Source organism: Cucurbita pepo, chromosome 3 (genome assembly GCF_057944985.1).
Source record: "Cucurbita pepo subsp. pepo isolate OVF chromosome 3, ASM5794498v1, whole genome shotgun sequence".
Lineage (NCBI taxonomy): Eukaryota > Viridiplantae > Streptophyta > Magnoliopsida > Cucurbitales > Cucurbitaceae > Cucurbita > Cucurbita pepo.
In genome coordinates this window covers 2,891,923-2,913,506 of record NC_141800.1, presented here as the reverse complement: position 1 = coordinate 2,913,506, position 21,584 = coordinate 2,891,923, and the positions used below count along the sequence as shown (strand labels likewise).

At 36.2% G+C, this 21,584-nt stretch overlaps 6 protein-coding genes across 6 annotated transcripts; 2 read left to right on the top strand and 4 right to left on the bottom strand.

The window, feature by feature from the left end:
- Positions 1 to 206: 206 nt before the first annotated feature.
- On the bottom strand, positions 207 to 2,786 carry LOC111790098 (aquaporin NIP2-1). Its single transcript, XM_023670902.2, has 5 exons — positions 2,539 to 2,786; positions 2,211 to 2,435; positions 942 to 1,136; positions 797 to 858; positions 207 to 643 (listed from the first exon to the last, which is right to left on the bottom strand). The coding sequence occupies exons 1-5, from the start codon at positions 2,683 to 2,685 to the stop codon at positions 406 to 408; spliced, it is 867 nt and encodes a 288-aa protein (XP_023526670.1). The 5' UTR covers positions 2,686 to 2,786; the 3' UTR covers positions 207 to 405.
- A 2,629-nt stretch (positions 2,787 to 5,415) lies between these two features.
- Positions 5,416 to 7,112, bottom strand: LOC111791754 (pentatricopeptide repeat-containing protein At2g36730-like). Its single transcript, XM_087121885.1, is given in 3 exon segments — positions 5,416 to 5,482; positions 5,484 to 5,747; positions 5,795 to 7,112. Coding segments are annotated over 3 exon segments (1,545 nt in total). The 5' UTR covers positions 7,030 to 7,112; the 3' UTR covers positions 5,416 to 5,436.
- A 1,287-nt stretch (positions 7,113 to 8,399) lies between these two features.
- Positions 8,400 to 9,362, top strand: LOC147793059 (ribonuclease MC-like). Its single transcript, XM_087122748.1, has 2 exons — positions 8,400 to 8,636; positions 8,766 to 9,362. Exons 1-2 carry the CDS (start codon positions 8,400 to 8,402, stop codon positions 9,360 to 9,362), a joined length of 834 nt encoding a protein of 277 aa, XP_086978874.1.
- A 1,803-nt stretch (positions 9,363 to 11,165) lies between these two features.
- Positions 11,166 to 12,015, top strand: LOC111791727 (ribonuclease MC-like). Its single transcript, XM_023673196.2, has 2 exons — positions 11,166 to 11,420; positions 11,490 to 12,015. The coding sequence occupies exons 1-2, from the start codon at positions 11,178 to 11,180 to the stop codon at positions 11,892 to 11,894; spliced, it is 648 nt and encodes a 215-aa protein (XP_023528964.2). The 5' UTR covers positions 11,166 to 11,177; the 3' UTR covers positions 11,895 to 12,015.
- A 1,214-nt stretch (positions 12,016 to 13,229) lies between these two features.
- LOC111789694 (F-box protein CPR1-like) lies at positions 13,230 to 14,584 on the bottom strand. The gene has a single exon (XM_023670349.2). The coding sequence runs from the start codon at positions 14,582 to 14,584 to the stop codon at positions 13,442 to 13,444; it is 1,143 nt and encodes a 380-aa protein (XP_023526117.2). The 3' UTR covers positions 13,230 to 13,441.
- A 5,607-nt stretch (positions 14,585 to 20,191) lies between these two features.
- Positions 20,192 to 21,535, bottom strand: LOC111790036 (F-box protein CPR1-like). The gene has a single exon (XM_087121884.1). It carries the CDS (start codon positions 21,518 to 21,520, stop codon positions 20,366 to 20,368), a length of 1,155 nt encoding a protein of 384 aa, XP_086978010.1. The 5' UTR covers positions 21,521 to 21,535; the 3' UTR covers positions 20,192 to 20,365.
- Positions 21,536 to 21,584: the final 49 nt, after the last annotated feature.

Genomic DNA, 21,584 nt, shown 5'->3' with positions numbered 1-21,584 from the left:
GAATTGAAACATATTTTGATAATTTTGACAACCTGTTCTTCACATCTTCATTGAAGTATATTGTATGATTGATGTCTCTTGGTTCATATCACTAACCCTGTGCATCTTTTTTGTCGTCGGCGACATAATTGACATTATTGTTGTTTGATTGGTTAAAGTTTTACTTATTCTTTGAATTTATATGATTGAACTAAAAAGAACAAAAGTGACCAAAGGTAGAAAATTTTCATACATAGAAGATGAGGTTACAATCACTACTTCTCATACATCGCTAAGCTATAATAAAGAAGCTTATAGCATAGTACACCACGACACGAGATCATGCTCATGAAACACTCAAACTATTTCACATCTTTTCCAACATTCCAAATATTTTAGAGATGGAAGAAGACGAGGAGCCAACGCTCACTTTCCACCCTCACTAACATCTGATCTTGACATTCTTCGAAGTTTGAATGAAAATGAGTGAGGAGAAATTAAGTGCACAGGTTTGTCACTGGCACGTATGAATTTATATGACCATGCACCCAATAGAGTTCCAGTAACCGGCCCAACAAAGTACACCCAAAGTCCTTTATAATATTCACTTGCCAATGCAGGTCCTAATGTCCTCACAGGATTCATTGACCCTCCTGATACAGGTCTGAATAGTCGCTAACACAAACCCTCATTAGATTCATTTGTTTAATGTAATATGTCCATACGCAAAACGGGTTATTTTTAATCACTTTTTAGAAAGAAAAAGAGTTAGTTAGTGATTATTTGAAGCGAACCAAAAAATGTTATGTTTCCTTACCCAGCTAAGATGGAAGTGATACACACAGCTGACCCAACTGCCATACCGGCTAGCTCTCCTATCTGCCAAACAAACAACTATTGAATCAAATCGAATCGAATCAAATCAAAACATGAAATTGAAAGCATTGGTCATCGATTCTTACTGCTTTAGTGTCAGTTGCAACAGCGGATGTGACGAACATCATTGAGAAAGTAACCACAATCTCCATGACCAATGCTTGAAAGTCTGTCCCCGATGGCGTTGTTGTGCCCAATTGTTTTATGGGATGCAATAATATGCGAAGTGTAAAGGCCGCACAAGTTGCACCACTCAATTGTGCTGCTCCATACAATGGAACCTACCAAACCAAACCAAACCAAACCAACATCACTCATAAAGAATTTAAAATAATTTGTTTGATTGCTTGATTGGAATTTGAAAAAGTGAATTGATATCCATCAAAACACACATGAAGAGATATGTGTTGTCCTTTGGTATACCTTCCACTCACAATTGGGCAACCAATTTTTGGTGGACATCTCTATCTCTATTTCTATCTCTATCCCAAATTTGAGTGAGTGTTGGAATTATGCTGCCTAAATGTCCCATCCCATTCTTTGGTCGGAAAAATGAACCCAAGGTTGTGGCCACAAAGCGATCACACAAGCTTCTCCTCCTTGTGGCCGTGGCTTAAGAATAATATTTGGAGTAGCTTGTCCATACGTCATGTGGCCACTAAACATGGCCTACATTTCCCTCTTTTATCTCATCCTTTCCTTTCTACTCATTCTTCTACGCTTCTAAACCAATATTTTGATTTCTACCAAATTCTTCTCTTAATTATTGTCAAATAAAGTTGAAACCAATTTTAACGGCTCTCCTGTGTTTTTCCTTCTTTTTTCTATCTACCCCTGTTTATTTATATCCGTTGTATGATGAAAGTCCACTTTAGCTAATTTAGGGAATGATCATGAGTTTATAAACAAAGAATACGAGAATATCATACCATTATAGAGAGTTGTGTTCGTCTAACAATATCTACAATATTAACACAAATTAGAGAAAGTTTATATATATATATATATATATATATATATAAAGAATAGGGCTCCTCGTTCCTATATTCTTAGCACCGCCCTAAATCCTAAATATTAATATTAAATTTGAAACAAATGATGTATCAAATTGGGATGAAAAGACATTTTGGAATCACAATTCTCCATAATAACATAATATTAAGCTTTCGTGGCTTTGCATATCAATAGAGATGTATTTCTTTACCAATTCTCCCATAAATTAGTTAAATTGGGAAGTAAGGGATGCTCAACAAAGACGTGGTTATGTTAAATTTGTATTAAATAATTAAGAAAAAAGAGGAAATGATTAGGATATTGAATTAAGAAAGAAATAAAAGAGTTATAGAGAGTGGGACCTGTTTCCATGGAAAGTGTCGAGTTGCAGCGAAAGCTAAGGTGACAGCCGGGTTCATATGGGCGCCAGAAATGTGTCCGACAGCGTAGATCATTACCGTCACGATGAGGCCGCCAGCCACGGAGGCTCCAAGCTGTGAGACTCTCCGTTCGTCGCTGGCGCTCAATGCGGCTGCTCCACAAGTCACAAACACTAGCAAGTACGTGGCTATCACCTCCGCCACCAGCTGTTTTGGCCATGGAAACAGCTAAGAGTTCAGTTCAGTAATCAAAGACCCAAAAAAATAGGAATAAAAAAAACATGTTATTGTGAGAAAAGGGTTTAGGTACCTTTCGGGAAAACCCAGGAGGGTAATGGTTTTGAAACAAAGAAGCAAAAATGGAGTGTTTGGAATCTGGGTTTTCAATTGAGACTAAATCTTGAACATGGACAACAGTTTCTGGGTTGGGAAGCTCTGGATTTTGAACACAACTCATCTTTTTATTGTATTTGAAACTGGGAAGATCTCAAGGTTTGGCTATTTAATTTAGTAATGCCAAAGGGGGAAGAACCCTGATGTGTTATAAAAACCCAGGAGGATACCCTTTTTATAATGAAGCTCTGGATAGGTGTAGGCCTCTCACTGGTTACACTTCCGTATCTCTTTCTATGCCACGTGTGTCCTCTCGTCACATCAGAAAATCTAAAGAGCATAATATCAATTAGGATTGGACTTCAGCCATTACAAATAGTATCAAAGTGAGTGAACGAGGACACTGGCCCCAAGGGACTGGATGGTACTAGAGTTAGAGTTAGACACCGCTATATCTGTGAAGACACTGAGTCCCAAGGGAATTGATGGTATCAAAACTAGAGGACTAGTAGTGTGTCAGTGTCTAGACGCTGGCCCTCAAAAAGTGATGGTAACAGAGAGTCATACACTAGCAGCATACCATTAGAACATTAGCCTCTAAAGTTTTTTTTTTTTTTTTTTTTTTTTTTTTTACCACTATTTAAAATTAGTTTAACAAGATTAAGAATTTAAAAAATCATTAATTCTCGAATACATATAATAAGAGAAGTAAAATAATTATGTAAATATAATTAAAATTGAAATACTGTTTACAATTAATCAATCAATCAATCAATGTGTAGGTTAATCATTCATTTACGCTAATCAATGACATCACATTAAATGAAAATTTGTCGTGATTATCACTATGTAAGTTAATCAGTGATTTCTAAGTTTTTCTTTTCAAAATAAAAATTAGTCTACATATGTTTCCAAATATCATTATCATTTGTAATAGTATATATTAAAAGGTAGTGTATTTGAGAATCATTTTCGGTAATTGTACCTTAATCATATAACCCTAATTTACTTGGGTGTTAATGTCCACCAACTTTCAATTTTGTTCACCTCGACTACATCCTGTTGGGAGAGTCTTTGATTTGATACCGTTTGAAACGTCTCATGCTCAAGATTCATATCAAAATTTAAAAAAAAAAATTAAATTTGATATTTGATGACCTCGATATTTCTTTATCTACCTATCTGGGTTGAATACATTATCTTCTTCTATGTCTTATTTCTATTTTGCCAAAGTCACTATCAAGGGTAAGTACATGATCAATTAGGATTGATCATACCAAAAAGTCACAGTTCATGATTAAACACATATTAAATCGTGGGGTGTGACACCAAAATTAATTATATCGTTTTTTTTTTTTTTTTTTTTTTTTTTTTTTTTTTTTTTTTTTTTTAAGTAATCTCTACAAGTTGTTATAAAAACATTTTTTTTTATATAAGACCTTTCTAATATATCATAAAAAATACATATGGCACATAATTTTAACAAAAAATATCAATATGAATATTGATTTTTTGTCCCATTTGAGGACATGAGAAATGTGAATTATTATTATTTTTTAACCTACACTGATGAATATTCTATTGATAATTTTATCACCATTTATATAAATCAGATAATTGATTAACACATACGGCACAAGTTAATCCACTCAATTTGTATGTTATCAAGAATAATTTTTAAACTAGAGCTAACAAATTAGAGCTCGAGAGCAATTTGAACATATTTAATTGAGAGTTTTAATCGTCTATTTATATAGATTTGATTTAAGAATTCTCGAGTCTTCGAACAACTTTGATCAAGGAGTTGTCAGCCATAGGCTTGGTAAGAACAAGTTCAGGTTGGACTCTAGGCCACCTTAAACTTAGATGGCTTGGCTAAACTCGATCAATCTAATCTAGTCCAATTAACCTCAATCTAAACTGACTCGTTTAAGATTAATCTTGCAACTTTTGATTTTATAGCGATATGGAAAATGCTATAATTGGAGGCTCTGGTCTCATTTTGTGGGTTATTTGACCATAATCAAAATCAAGGAAAGAATAAAAGTGATGGTGCCATGTGAACGGAAGGGTAGGAATCATGACTAATGATATGCAAAGAATGTGGAATGAAACAACACTATTTGCATGTAAGATTTTTTCTCAAAAGTTATGGTCTAAATTTCTTTAGAACTAGAAAATATATATTTTTTTTTACTTGAAAGTAAGTTTATTTTTGAAGTATATATGGTTGATATCAATTCTCCTCTTAATGCGGTCGGTACAAGAAACTTCCTTCATTTAGTGGAGATCGTTGTCCTTCATATCGATCACACTCTCATATTTATTATTGTAAAAAACTTTACCCATACGTAAAAAAAAAAAAAAAAGAATATTTACATCATAAATGAACATGCAAATAACATACTATTTTAACTTGAATTTATATTTGTCAATTTCAAATTTCGATTGTTAGGAGTAATTTTAAATCTAAAGAAAACTCACTGTAACAGAAAGACGAGGAATAAAATCGAGGCAAAATAGATTCAAGGTCAATCAAACGCAAGATTACTAGTACCTCGTCCTTGGAGAAGAAGAAAAGAGAGTTGAAAACTAGAAAGCTCGCCTAAGGGGTGTGCAAGGTCCAAGAAGACTTCAACTAGCTCGATTCAACCTCTTTCGATTTTATCCGAAAAGGAAATTGGAAACCCTAGTAAAGCATTGAGCTTGACACTTACCTTAATCCTTTGTCAATTTCTTCCTTCTCCTAAGAATTTCCCATTACAAGTTATAACAAATCATCAGGGCTAAATCATTACAAATTACAAACAAAAAAATCAGTAAATCATTGTGTCAGCAAACAGATCGATCATCAGAAATTTGTAACTTAAACTAATTAGAAGTTTATGATTTGCATATGCAGGTTCAATCCATCAAGCAAATATGCCATGAGAATCAGCTCGAGCATTAAAACCCGAGATGAATTTACACAAGGAGCCACCCACTTCGATGCAACTCTCCCCAGCCATCTTTTTGATTCCTCTATCTTTCATCGTCCTCCGGCAATCTGCTGCCTGCTTCCACATCCCAACTTCAGCAAACATGTTCGCAACCATCACCACATTTCCGCCCCTCTTCGGCTCCAGCTCAAGGAGTCTCTTTCTTGCCTCCTCTGCAACCTGAGCCCCACCATCAACATCACGAGCACTGCATGCACTTAGCAATGTCCTCCACACGATCGGATCAGGCTGCACATGCATGCACTTAGCAATGTCCTCCACACGATCGGATCAGGCTGCACATGCATGCTCATGATGAACTCATAAGCCTCTTTGACACGACCTGCACGTCCTAAGATGTCCACCATTGACCCGTAATGTATCATCATTGGCTTAATCCCATAAACTCTCTCCATAATGTTGAAGTAGTGGTAGCCTTCATCCACCAATCCGGCATGGCTGCAGGCACATAGGACACCAATGAAAGTGATATAGTTAGGGACTACAGAGGAGCTCATCATATTTGTGAAAAGTTCAATGGCTTCGTTGGCAAATCCATGTTGGGCTAGCCCCAAAATCATTGCACTCCATGTCCATACACTTCTCTGTTTCAAAGAATTGAATACAAGCCTAGCACATCCCACATCACCAGATTTAGCATACATGTCGACGAAGGCAGTGCCCAATTGAACATTCAAAACCATCCCTCTCCCCACCACTTGAGAATGAACCCATCTCCCTAAGCTCAAGTTACCAAGCTCTGCACAAGCAGATAATATAACCACCACTGTGGTCTCATCCGGCTCAAAACCATGGTTTCCCATTTTCAAAAAGTAGTCAATCGCTTCATCAAAGCATAAATTCTCAACACACGCTGTAATAATCGCATTCCACGAAACTAAGGTTCTTTCAGACATTTCGTCGAACACCTTCCGTGCACTAGACATTCTTTTGCAGGACCCATAGAAATTAATCAGAGTGTTCCGAACATAAACATCTAAATCCAAACCACACTTTATGGCAACAGCATGAAACTGCTTACCTTCTTGTAGCGCCGCGAGAGTCGCACAGGCCTTGAGAAGGAAGGGGAAAGTGAGGTTATTGGGTCTGATTCCTCGTCTTCGCATTTCCCCAAATACCGAAATGGCCTCTTGTGGAGATTCGCTCGAAGCATATCCCCTGATAATGAAATTCCATGGCAAAGGGGCGGAATGAAGGTCGCAATGGAAGAGGAGAGAGCGGCCATAACTGAGATTTCTGAAGGGCAATAGAGCAGCGAAGTGGAGGAGTTCAGTGGTGAGAAATGGGTCATTTTGGAGGCCAGAGACGAGGATTTGAGCGTGGATTTGAAATAGGTGATCCGTTGAGGAACTGAGCTTGAAAAGGGAGAGGAATTGATGTTTTCTGGACAGGAAATTGGAATTGGAATTGTAATCGGCGGCGTTGGGCGGGAAAACTTGACGGACGGCTGAAATCCGGAGTCGAACCATGCAACTGAAATTCGTATGGCCTCCAAACTCCAATTTGCAGACTTCAGCGAGCTTAATGACAATGGCTACCCAATTATGCAACCAAATTGGAAAGCTTGACCTACACATTTGCTATAGATTAAATTTCCTTTTAAAGCTTCTATTTGACTAATTAATTTCACCCACACATATTACTAATTTTATGATAGTTATTGTAGAATGGTCGATATTAATATGGCAAATGACTTAATTACTCAATGTCACAACATAGATAGATCTCTTAATGACACCTTGCCAGTCATTATATTTAGACATGTACTCTAATTAATACTCGACTTAACTTTATGTCTAAAAATTGACTAATTATATATTTTATAAAAATTAATGTATCTATTAGAAATAAAATTTAATATTAAAAATTGTATCGAAAGCAAATTTTAATTTAGAAGACGAAGAAGAATGGATATGAAAATTTATAATTTTTTTTTTTTTTTTTTACATATTTTTCCAAATATTTAATGGTATAAAGACAAAAGGAAGGTAGTTAAAAGTCATCGCTAACTCTATTATTTTATAAAATAATATATCAATTGATTTTTTTTTTTTTTTTTTTTTTTTTGAAGCTTTAGATACAATTGATTATGAAATATTTCCAATTAAATACTTTGCTTCAACCAACATTAATTTGTCTCATATGCATCACCTCCCTCACATCTCACATTTATCCAATAAACATTTCTCCACTTAGATTATATTTTTAATAGAAGTTTAGATTATATTTTTAATAGAAGTAAGATGTGAAGACTTGAATTAGAGCACGGAGGAAAGAGTACATCTCAATTATCGTATGCTCCTTTGGACTTTTATAAAACAGTGTTGTAAGATCCCACATCGGTTAGAGACGAGAACAAAACATTGTTTATAAGGGCGTGAAAATCTCTCCCTGTTGAACGTATTAGAAAACCTTGAGGAGAAAAACCCACCGATTTTGTTTCCCTCTTCAACTAATGTGGAACCTCACATAGAATGTTATAAAATGTTCAGTTGAATACAAATATGTCCTTAAGCAGTGATGAAAATATTACTATTATTATTATAGTTTAATTATATGTAGAGATTTAATTTTTAAAATGTTTAGATAATGATATATGTCTAAGTGATCAAGTTATTAAATTCATTTTATATTTAGCGACGACTTTATCAAAGTCTATAAGACATGAAAATAATAACGATAAATTATCGAATATCAATACGCATAGAAGATTATGATGCTTCGGACTCATTATTTCCTTTAGAAAAAAGTCAACAAAGATTGGTTAAGAAAATTCTGTATATAAACCCAATCATGATTTTCATCTAGCTTGCAAGCACAAAAGTAATCAAAATCCATTATGGCTAAACCTCATTTCATAATTTTTATATTCAACTTCGTCTTACTCACTTTAGGCGTAAAGGCACAATTTGAATACTTTCAAATGGTTCAACAATGGCCTCCAGCTACATGTAGCGAGCTTGGGGTAACATGTCATGCTAAGCCTCCAACCATGTTCACAATTCATGGTTTGTGGCCAAGCAATTACTCACGTGCTCGTCTTGTTTGTGCAGGACAACCATTTGATCTAGCTCAGGTTCTTAGCTATTTTCTTTTTCTTTCCTTTACGTACTTCGTAATTTTTTTTTTCTTTTTGGTGATTCGTGGGAATGAATCTCTTAACTTTAAAAAATATAATAAGTTTCTTGGCTTTTATTTGTTTTAGGTTGCAGGGATAGAAGACGACTTAAAAACATTTTGGCCCAACGTAATAGGAGGGAACAACCAAGAATTTTGGGGGAAGGAATGGAAAAAACATGGAACATGTTCGGATCCTCCTTTCGATCAATTTCAATATTTCCAAACAACTCTAAATATTCGTATAAACAATGACTACAATCTCGAGGCCATGTTGGATGCTGCGGGACTAAAGCCGACTGGCACAAATATTATAGAATATCAAGATATCGAAGATGCAATTGTAGCTTTCACACATAAGAAGCCAGGTTTACGCTGCAATCTGAATGCACACTTTAGAAGATATCAATTGCACGAAATCATCTTGTGCTTTGACAGAGATGGTGAGACTCTAATTGATTGTACTAAGTATGCTGGAATCACATGTCCTTCAAAATTTGTGTGGCTCGATCGACAACCTTTGAATTCGGTCAGTGCAATTGGAGAGGTTAAGGATTCTTTAGTCCACCAGGTTTCTATTCACAAATTTTTGTTTCTCTGTATTCTTCTTTCCATTGCCATCGTGTTTAGGCAGAGACTTTATGGAACCCGTAGAGGTGGTAGTGGTGGTGGAAAGCAGGAATAATCGGTTCCATTAAATACTTGTGTTTCTATATATATATATATAAAAACATGTCATAAGAGTAGTAGTGTGTGCGCTGTGTCGAAATAAAAGATTTGGTTGTGTCGGGTTGTAATTTCATATGAAGATGCTTTGTCATGTCTTTATTCTGAAAGAACTTATTTGTTCACTAAATATTTTAAAAATAAGTCAACACCGTTAGATAATCTTATAAACAATTCAAAAGGTTGTTAGTATTCTGTCTATTAGACTCATTAATCTTAATATATTTATAAGATTTTATTTGGCTCGGGTGAACCAAAAATTTTGACCAATGAACTCGACACTCGAATTGAATTTATTCGATTTTAGAAAATTAACCCAACTCAATTCGAAATACTAATCCAATCCCGTCCTTATAATTTGGGTTGAGTCGATTCGAGTTGTCAAGTTTAATGTACATACCTAATAGTTGGTGGGTTCCCTCATATGTGCTCCTAGTCACAAAGCGTTTGAGTGAAGACTAGGGTTTTTCTTCTCCGACTCTAATTAACATTTTTGTAATACTAATGGTTGAAGAAACCAATTGATTAGGAATTATACATCAAAAGCATGAATAAGATTTTATAGGTAAAAAAGTGACTCAATTTATTAACAAATGGTTAGGATGGCTGAGTGGTCTAAAATGCCATACTAACCAATTTTATCCATACATCACGATCCTCAAATATGGGGTGAAGATGCTCCTGAGTTCAAACTAGAAAGATTTTCCGAGGGAATTTCCAAAGCAACAAAGAATCAAGTATGCTTCATCTCTTTTGGATGGGGTCCTCGAATCTGCCTCATTCAAAACTTATTAGTATAGAAATGCCTTAACTATGGAATTCATGTGATTGAGCCACCAAAACTTATTAGGATCACTCTCATTTAGATATGGTATCGATTTATTCATGTATCTTCATTTATTCAACTATCACATCAATTCTCTTCCGTTCAAATATTTTGAAACTATGCGTTTGGGTGCCACATTTGACGTGTCTTGTATCAACTATAATTATTTCATTTGGCTTAAATCTTGATTCCAATATTTTGGAACAATATTGTTTAGCCGCCACATTTGACATATCTTGTTATTTTGATTTAATTCAAACCTCTTAATCAATGTGGCATTGAATGTGGCGTGGGCATATGCCACCCACGTCCTCATGCCCATAACTCAGGCGGCTGTAGGTCAAATGTTGTAAGGGATAATGTCCACAAATTTGGATTAAACTATTTGTTTGTAAATTAAAGCAATGCCCACACTTTTGGTCAAATCTTAGATACGCTGCTTTTGCTGTTCATTTTAACTCGTTACCTATTGCCGTCAACCTCAGGGTTAAGATATTGTTCGCTTTGACTTGTTATGTATCGTTGTTAGTCTTACGATGTCGATATGTAATGGGTTATAGCGGACGATATCTACTAGGGATGGGCTTAGTTGTTACAATATTACCATAATTAACAAGTATTTAAATTTTCATGATAGACTTTGTTTTATAAGATCTTGAAATTGTTGTACCAAAAAATTCTGGAAAAAGAAGGATGATAAATAATGATTAGAACAAATAAATCATATATGCTAGCAATGGGGATGCCGTAGACGCTACATTCACCATAGTGTAATATTCAAGCTTTTGACTATATCACAAAGTTAATTACAATAATTGAGAGCCCATAACCACAATAATTACACAATAATTATATAATAATTACTGTGAATAAAGACAAATCAAATATTTCACTATAAATAGAGTTACATAACACCATAATCACCAAGTTACCACGACACACCCCATCATGGCAACCCCAAATACACAAATCTTTCTCTTGTTTGCCTTTGCCATTTTGCTTCCTATGACTAAATCTCAACCTTTCGATGACTTCTGGTTTGTTCAACAATGGCCGCCTAATGTTTGCGCTTTACAATCAGGACGATGTGTAGGTCGAGGGACAAATTCCTTCACCATCCATGGCTTGTGGCCTCAGAAGGGAGGAAACTCTGTAACTAATTGTCCTGGCACCTCCTTTGATTTTAATCAGGTAAAACTCAAACATGCGTTATTTATTAGATGGGCAAATTATAACATGTTCATTATGTTTGAGTTTCAGATTTCGCATTTGGAAAACGACCTCAACATAGTTTGGCCAAATCTGATCACGGGAAATCACAAATGGTTTTGGGGTCATGAGTGGAACACACATGGGATTTGCTCAGAAAGCAAGTATGACCAGAAAGCCTACTTCCTAACATCCATAAATTTGAGGCACAACATTAACCTTCTGAGTGCCCTAAGAGTTCAAGGAGTAGTTCCAAACGGGGCCTCCAAGTCGAAGCAAAGAGTGGAAAGCGCCATCATAAGTCATTTCAAGAAGAATCCTGTTCTTCGTTGTAAAACAGCATCGAACGGCCAAGTCTTATTGACGGAAATTGTTATGTGCATCGATGACGATGGTGTCACCCTTATCAACTGCAATCTTGCAAAATCCAATTGCGCCAACAGCTTCATCTTCTGAGCTCTTCAATTCTCATGCAAGACAATAATGTTAGTTCGATACAAAGAACATGATGTATTAATATATATCTATAATTAAAATAAGAGGGTGCTATCGTTCACCATTTCTCATTTCTATAACATATTAAAACTTTGAGACTACCTGAAATTCAACAACATAGCACGATAATGTACATGAGACTATCCGTCTTTCCAATTAAAAGGAGAGGCGACGACAAGCAAGCATAGGTGAGTGAAAGAGGGAGGGAATCGGGGGAAGGCAAGGGTTTAGCATCCTGCGCGGCCCAACGCAGGCCTGCGCCTTGCATGGCCCAACTCGAGCCAGCGACCCTCGTGGCTCAATGCAGGCGTGCGTGCCTCACCTGGCCCACCACGAGCGTGCGACCCAGGCAGTGGCCTGGCTCGACCCAGTTTAGTTAGGTCGGTTTGGCCCCTTTTGAGTATTTCACTCATTTTAACTCCGATTTTGGCACCATTTTCATGGTATTCTTCATTTTTCACTGATATCGAAATTATTTGAGGAGTTTGGCAAATTTTGGAAACCTCTATAGATGCAAATCCGAACAAAAGTGTCACACTTTTTAAGTAAGTGGCAACTCAAAACCTTGATGTAACTAAGCTCTTCATATGCAAGAAAGTTTGATGTAAGATGTAAGAAGTATGCCCTAAGAATTTGAATATAGAATGACTTGAGATACACATGTTGAATTTGAGTATAGAATGACTTGAGATACACATGTATAGAATGACTTGAGATACACATGTTGAATGTGATTATGTATGTCTACTCAGACGCAATGCACTGTCTTATAAGTTAAATTCATAACTAGGTATCCATGTTTAGATCGCTATGTTATGTCTCTATTTCATATGTTTATGATGTATGCGGTTATACGGTGATTAGGGGTTCGTCAAATAATTGGCTGATGATGATGAGTAGTTACAAACGGGGCCTCCAAGTCAAAGCAGGTGGAAAGTGTCACTATAAAGTATTTTAAGAAAAATCTTGAAAGTGTCACTATAAAGCATTTTAAGAAGAATCTTGTTTTTTCGTTGTAAAACTTATGTGCATCGACAATGATGGTTGGATTTTGCGTTAATAGCTTTATTTTCTGAGGTCTTCAATTATCATGAAATGCAATGTAATAATGTAAGTTCGATACCAAGACGGGTTACCATCTATCTATAATTAAAATAAGTTGTTACCATTTCTCATTTATATAACATATTAAAGCTTTGAGACTACCTTACAACCATTCCTTATCGAAATTCAACAACCATTTCTCATTTATATAAACATATTAAAGTTTAAAACTTACAAACTTACAACAAGAAACAAAAGAATAAAAATTCGTAGCTGTCTAACTTGTTACTATCATCGATCACAATTAGTTTTAAAATCACACTCATACTTGTTACTATCATCGATCACAATTAGTTTTGAAATCACACTCATACAAGGAGGTAAGGGTGTACAAGGAGGTAGATGATTTTGTGTAAAAGCTAAAACATTGATTCAAAAGTAGACTATTAGGCTAAAACTTGGATTTAAATTTCATATTTCAAGTTATTTCCTCCTTTCACAGACACCAAACTCTTAACAAAAAGAGTAGCTTGGAACCTGGCTGGATGCCCGTTTATAGGAAGTTCTTTCAATTGTTGGGTCCGAGCATTGTACAAAACCATCCGCCCTTCGTTGGCTTCCATTAAGAGTTCATCAGAACTCACAAACACTAATGGCTTCTCAATTCCTCCGAGAGGCCCAATTGTGAGCAGCTTTGACCATGAAACTCCACCAAATTCATCCTTCTCCATCTCCCAGATGTCGAACTCTCTCTCATCCCCTCTTGATGGATAATGAAACAGAACGATCGATCCATTCAAAACTCCCATACTTCTATACCTCTCGCGTTTCCCCTCAAAACTCTCTGGTACCGAAATTCGCCTGAAAACCTCCTCACTCATGTCAAAAGACTGTATAATTTCTACCCCTTCATTGGTATCTGCCCACCAATAATATGTTCCTCCGTGGTACATCTCAAAGGAAGGCGCCCAAAATACATGGCCACAAATAGGAGTCTCAATTTCTCTCCATCTATCTTTACTCAAATCATAAATTTCCACTCTTGGAGGGTGAAAATAGCCTGGTCCTTCCACAAAATTCACAACCCTAACCACTTTGAAATCCCTAGATTTCGAATCGTACCCAAATCCGACGGCGTTCGTGGACGAATCGTACCCGTCGGGCTCAGTCGGGGGTTCGGTGAGGAGGAGAATCGACGGCGGTAGTTTCCGAAACTCTCTGGTGGCTGGATTACAGAGGAAAATGTCCCTACGAAGATCGGTGAGGCAGAGTAAACCGTGAGAATGGCCACGGATTTCGAAATATCGAAAATCCTCATCGAATGGCAAATCGACATCGTAAACCGGCACAGATCCATCGAGGGGAAGGGGAAATTTGAGGAAGGAGAAGATATTTTCCTTCTTGCCGGAGTTCTTCGTAACAAGACGCTTGAGAAGAACGTGTTTCTGCTTAAGAGAATTGGAGAAATGTTTGGTTGCGAATTTAGGGTTGTTGATTAGAGCATACCAGGATTTTCGAACGGTCTTGAATCGAAGCAGAGACTCCGGCGGAAGCCTGGAGAGAATCTCGATCATCACTTCTTCAGGCAGATGTCCCAGAGCCGCCATTGGAGAGAGCTTGTGAAACCTTGTTCAAGATCTCTGAAGGTAATAAAGACGGAAAATCAAACGGATGACTTTGTCGTTAAGGGAGGGGAAATATTGGATGCGGCCAAGACTAGAGCACTCACGACTTCAGGATTTACACGTGTCCAATTGCTGTCACTTGGACACCGCATGGTCTTCTTCCATAAATAACTCTTTCTTCAATAATTTTGTTATTAATTTAATTTATACATTTTTCTAGAAAGATATATACGTTTATCTCTGACATTATGTGTGTAAATTAACATATTTTGACTTTATTTCGAAATCACAATTCATATATGTCAGCATGAAAAGTCTAGATATTAAAAAAAATGGTAATAATTAATTTATGAGTAAGTAACAAATTAAAAGAAAAATATATTCAAATGGACCCATGGGTACTTCTCGAGCTTGTAAGAAAAAATTTGTGGCGTTGGATGTTACGGTCGTATTTTTTATCATGATTTTGATATGATCATGACAAATCTTAAAAGAAACTCAAACCCTATTATAATTTTTGGTGGGACTTTAAGTAAAGTTCGTCGACGGAACACAAATCGTACCGAAACTAAGTTTGTTCGGTCATACACGTTTTATGTACGCGTATGTTCACTCGATTGCATCTCTAGTCAACTTGGTTCTACTCTAAGCCAAATTCTAATATTCGACATTGCCTCTACTGAATTTCTCTCCATCTATCCTTGCTCAAATGATAAATTTCCACTGGTGCAAATAGTTGAGTGGTTCCACAAAATCCACCACCCTAACCACTTTGAAATCCCTAGATTTTGAATCACACTGACTACATTCATGGAAGAGAAATGGCGTCTATAAGGTCTCTACCATTCACCATCGAGGCCTACACAGAGACCTCCATGATCGTTCTTAGTAACACCTATCATCAGAGGCCTCCAGAAGCTGTGATTTTACCCTGAGAGAGAGGACAGCCTTGTCCAACACCTCTAGAAGCTGTGATTTTACCCTGAGGTCTGCCATTGATAAGGATAAAGTAATTTACAGATAAGAAGAAGCTTCTAACCTATATCCTCCATTTCCATTGATGTTGTCAATGGATTGCTAGTCCACTTTTATGAATGCTTTTTCAATGGCTAAACTCCATTGTTGTTGTTATTATATTTTTAATCAGAAAGTCGAGAAAACTTCATTCAAAGGGAATACAAAAACAACCTAAAGGCTAGGGTAGAAGGCAGCCCTACCCAAGAACTAAATGATGAACGCCTTCCGATCATTGATAATCATGCTAAAGTGCATTATTAAATGGATTTGTGAAAGCTTAAAGTGGATTGTCAAATGGAAATGGCTACTTTCTAATAACATTCTCACTTTTTTGTGTACAACTTAAGCTGATCATATTTTATTTGGAAGTAATATTTTGTTTCCTCTTTTTTTAGGTTCTTTGGCATGTGCCACGTCCCGATTATGTTAGGGAGATGGAGATTTAGTTTTCCTTGCAAATGATTGGCATACTGGCAATGTTTGAAAGCATATTATAGAGAAAATTGTAACTGACCCTAAATTTTACCCTAAATATTTCTGTGTACATAGGCAACCCTTCCCATCAAGCTCCCACAACACTTTCCAACGGCAACCGCACAAATCTTCCTGCTGTTTTCCTTTGTGATTTTGGCTAAATCACAAACTTACGTCCACTCGGGTTTGTCCAACCGTAGCCCCTATTTTTGTACTGTACAATTAGGACAATGTGTAGGACGAGGGATAAATTGTTTCACAATCTATGGCTTGTGGCCTCATAAGAGAGGAAACTTTGTAACTCACGGCGCCTCCTTTCTTGGGTTTCAGAAGATTTCGTATTTAGAAAACGATCTTAACAAACCATGTCACCTCCTTTCTTGGGTTTCAGAAGATTTCGCATTTAGAAAACGATCTTGTAGTTTGACTAAGAGTAAAACACATATGGGATTTGATCATAAAGCATGACCAAGCTAGTTCCAAACCTGGCCTCCAAGTAAAAGTAAAGAGTAGAAAGCCCTTCTTAGCATCTAAGAGTTCAAAGGAGTAGTTTAAAAGGACGATGGTGTCACCTTATTAACTACAATCTTGCAAAATCTAATTGCCTTAGTATCTCCATTTTCTAAGCTCTTGTATTCATGCAATACAATAATGTTAGTCTGACAGAGAACATGATGTATTGCTATCTATCATTAATTGAAATAAGTTGGTGCTATCATTAGTATTTCTCATTACTCCAACGTATTGAAGTTTTGAGACTACCTGAAATTCAACAACATAGCACAATAATGCATATGAGACTATCCGTCTTTTCAATCAAAGGGAGAGGCGATGGCGAGCACGCATTGGTGAGCGAAAGAGGAATGGAATCAGAGGGGAAGGCGAAGGTTTCACGTCCTGGGTGGCCCAACGTGGGCCTACGCCTCGCATGGCCCAATGCGAGCCAGCTACTCGTGTGGCCCAACGAGGGCGCACTACCCAGGCATCGGCCTGCCAATTTGGAGTATTTCACCTGTTTTGACTTCGATTTTGGCACCGTTTTCATGGTATTCCTTGTTGAAACTTTCATGGTATTCCTTGTTTTTCAACCCTGTAGAAATTATTTGAGGAGTTCAGCAAATTTTGGAACCCTCTGTCTATAGAGACGCAAATCCAAACAAAAGTGTCACGTACTACGTAATTGGCACCTTATAACCTTGAATGTAACTAAGCTCTTAATATGCAAAAAAAAGTATGATGTAAGAAGCATGTCTAAAAATTTGAGCATAGAATAACTTGAGATGACACATGTTGAATGTGATTACGTATGTCTACTGAAACGCGTATGTATTGTCTTCTGAAATTAAATTCATGACTAGGTATCCAATTCCTTCCTACAAAGAATGTACCCCAACGACCCTGTATGCATTGTCTTATGAAATTAAATTCATGACTCGGTATCCAATTCCTTCATACAAAGAATGTACCGCAACAACCCTGCAAATAAGAGTATTTTTTAATGTGACCCATATGAAAATGGTACGAAAGAAGACCAAAGGAGAGGGATGTTTGTCTTATGAAATTATATTCATGACTAGGTATCCAATTCCTTCATACAAAGAATGTACCACAACAACCCTGCAAATAAGAGTATTTTTTAATGTGACCCATATGAAAATTGTACGAATGAAGACCGAAGGAGAGGGATGTTAATTCCCGAATTGAATATTCTTCCAGTTGCAAGTATTTCCATCCTTAGTAGGTATGTTTCATGTTATTTTCATCTCCAAATTGTAGATTCTTTCGATGGGAAGCAATTCCATCTTTAGCAGCTATGTTTCGTGTTATTTTCATCTAGCTTGTATAAGTGAAACACTTAGCTCACAATAAAGAGGGGTTCATAGGTTCATAGTAACACCATAAGCTCCCACAACACTGTCATAATCACAACTCCAAACCCATATCTTTTTGTTGTTTGCATTTGTCATTTTGCTTCCTATGGCTGAATCGCAACCTTTTGATCATTTTTTGTTTGTCCAGTAGTGGCCGTATAATTTGTGTGCTTTACGACGAGGACAATGTGTAGGAGGAGGGATAAATTCCTTCACAATCCATGGCTTGTAGCCTCAGGAGGGAAGAAACTCGGTAACTAACTGCCACAACACCTCTTTTGTTCATACAAAAGGTAAAACTCAAACATTCATTTATTTTTGTTCAGTTTACGATGTGCAAATTATAACTAGTTCATTATGTTTGAATTTCAGCTTTTGCATTTAGAAAATGATCTTAACATAGTTTGGCCAGACCTCATCTAGGGAAAGAACCCACAGTTTTGGGGTCATGAGTGGAACAAACATGGGGTTTGCTCATGAGCAGGTATTGCCTACTTCCAAACATCCATAAATTTGAGGCACAGTATTGACCTTCTTGACGCCGAAGGAAGGAATAGTTCCAAACAAGGCCTCCAAGTCAAAGCAAAGGGTGGAAAGTGTCATCATAGAGCATTTCAGGAAGAATTCTGTTCTTCGTTGTCAAAACGCATCGAACGGTCAAATCTTATTGACGGAGATTGTTACGTGCATTGACAAGGATGGCGTCACCCTTATCGACTGCGTTCTTACCGATTCCAATTGCATTAACAACTTTAATTTCTGAGTTCTTCAAATTTATGTCATGCAATATGGAAATAATTATAATTAAAATAAATGGGTGTTTTCGTTCCCTTTCTCATTTATAACATATTATAACATATTACTTTGAGAAGAATGTGTTTCTGCTTTAGAGGAAGAGAATTGGAGAAATATTGTTTAAGGTTGTGAAAGATTGTTCAAGATTTAGTACATCTACCGGACAATTTGGGCCAACCAAATTTAAATTAGGGTTGAATTGGGTTCATTTTTTTAAACTTGAAATAGTTCGATTTGGTTTCAAGTTAACGGGATAAGAACTTTGGGTTGACCCGAACCGAAAAAAAAATTATAAAATACATTATGAATTTTAGCCTATTTATGGGTCCGCCAAAGTGGTACTACTTATGCACAGTTCGACTGCAGTTGAATTTTAGTTTCTTTTATATTATTTTATTACATTAGAAATATCTTAATATTTCATAAGTATATTATTTTTCAACGCATTAATAAATTAACCAACAATAAATTTGAAGTAATTAGTTTTAATAAATTTGAAAATTTTGTTCTAAATTTTAATATGTTTATTATTCATTATTATATATATATTTTTTTAATAATTTAAGACCTTCCCACTTAATCAATAAAGTAAATTGTAAATTAAAATAATAATAATAATAATTTGTTAGGTATAATTTTTTTTTTTTAACTAATCATTTTTAATGGATTCTAGTTACTTCATTCTTATATTTTCATTCTATCAAGATTTTCAAATCTATTAGAAATTAATTTGAAAATCTATTGAAATTAATTATTTATTCATCTCAAGAATGATGGTAAACATCCTACCCAATAAAATCAAAATCAAAATATACTGTGAAACTTTTCCTAAATATTTAAAATTATTTATTTCTCACCAAGCCCAATAAAGAAAACCTATGAAAAAATAGTGGAGAAAAAATAAACAAAATCAATAAACATATCTAAACCATATTCTCAAATAAAAAAAATGATTGCTTAACTTATTATTAGAGTATAATTTAAAAATAGTATAAAGCGTATGAATAATTATTTATTATAATGGGTTTAGGAATAGTACGAAATATTAAGAAATTGTTTTTTAAAAAATTAAAAATAATATATAATAAAATATTATCCAACAAATTTTAAAAAAACCATAAAAAGAAACAATGAGAAATGAAGTAACATCAGGGCCCACGTGAATAAGCTGTGATGTATTTTATAAATTTTTGTTTCAATTTGGTCTGGTCAACTCGAAGTTTTTGTCATATTAACCCGAAATTGAACTGGACCAATTCGGGTTTAGAAAAATAAACTCAACCCAACTCAACTCTTACAATTGGGGTTGGGTTGGTTCGGGTTGTTGGATTGAATATACACCTCTATTTGAGACTACTCGAAAATCAATAACATAGTACAAAAATGTAGATGAGACTACCCGTCCAATCAGTCAATAAAAAAAAAAATGGTATATTGCTTATTTTAAAAGCCATAACGGTGTAACTTGTTATTATCATAATCACCATTAGTTTTAAAATCACGCTCACATAGGGATGTAGGAGTGTACAAGGAATAGATGATTTTGTGTAAAAGCTAAAGCATGAATTCAAAAGTACATGTCTGGTGTAAAAACTAAAACTTAGATTCAAATTTCATATTTCAGGTTATTTACTCCTTTCACAGACACCAAACCCTCGACAAAAACAGTAGCTTGAGTAGCTTGAAACTCATGTGGGTTCCCTTTCATGGGAAGCTCTCTCAACTGTTTGGTTCGAGTATTGTACAAAACCACCTGCCCTTCAATTGATTCCATTAAGAGTTCATTAGAACCCACAAACACCAACGGTTTCCCAATTCCAAAAAGAGGCCCAATTGTGAGCAGCTTTGACCATGAAACCCCACCAAATTCATCCTTCTCCATCTCCCAAATCTCGAACTCTTTTTCACCCTCTTCCGATGGATAATGAAATAGAACAATCGATCCATTCAAAACCCCCATACTTCTATACATACAGTCCTCCTGCTTGAAACTCTCTGGCATCGAAATTCGCCCGAAAACCTCCTCACTCATGTCAAATGACTGTATAATTTCTTCTCCTTCATCTGTCTTTGCCCACCAATAATATGTTCCTTCATGATACATCTCAAAGGAAGGCATCCAAAATACAGATCCACAAATAGGAGTCTCAATTTCTCTCCATCTATCTTTACTCAAATCATAAATTTCCACTCTCGAAGGGTAAAAATGGCACGCTCCTTCCATAAAATCCACAACCCTAACCACCTTGAAATCCTTAGATTTCGAATCGTACCCAAATCCGATGGCATTCGTGGACGAATCGTACCCGTCGGGCTCAGTGGGGGGTTCGGTGAGGAGGAGAATCGACGGCGGTAGTTTCCGAAACTCTCTGGTGGCTGGATTGCAGAGGAAAATGTCCGTACCAAGATCGTTGAGGCAGAGTAAACCGTGAGAATGGCCACAGATATGGGAATATCGAAGATCCTCATCGTATGGCAAATCGACATCGTAAACCGGCACAGATCCATCGAAGGGAAGGGGGAAGTTGAGGAAGGAGAAGATACTTTCCTGCTTGCCAGAGTTCTTGGTAACAAGACGCTTGACAAGAATGTGTTTCTGCTGATGAGGAGAATTGGAGAAATATATGGTCGCGAATTTAGGGTCGTTGATTAGAGCATACCAGGATTTTCGAACGGTCTTGAATCGAAGCAGAGACTCCGGCGGAAGCCTGGAGAGAATCTCGATCATCACTTCTTCAGGCAGATGTCGCAGAGCAGCCATGGGAGAGAGGTTGTGAAAGGTTGTTCAAGATTTGTGAAGGGAATAAAGACGGAAAATCAAACGG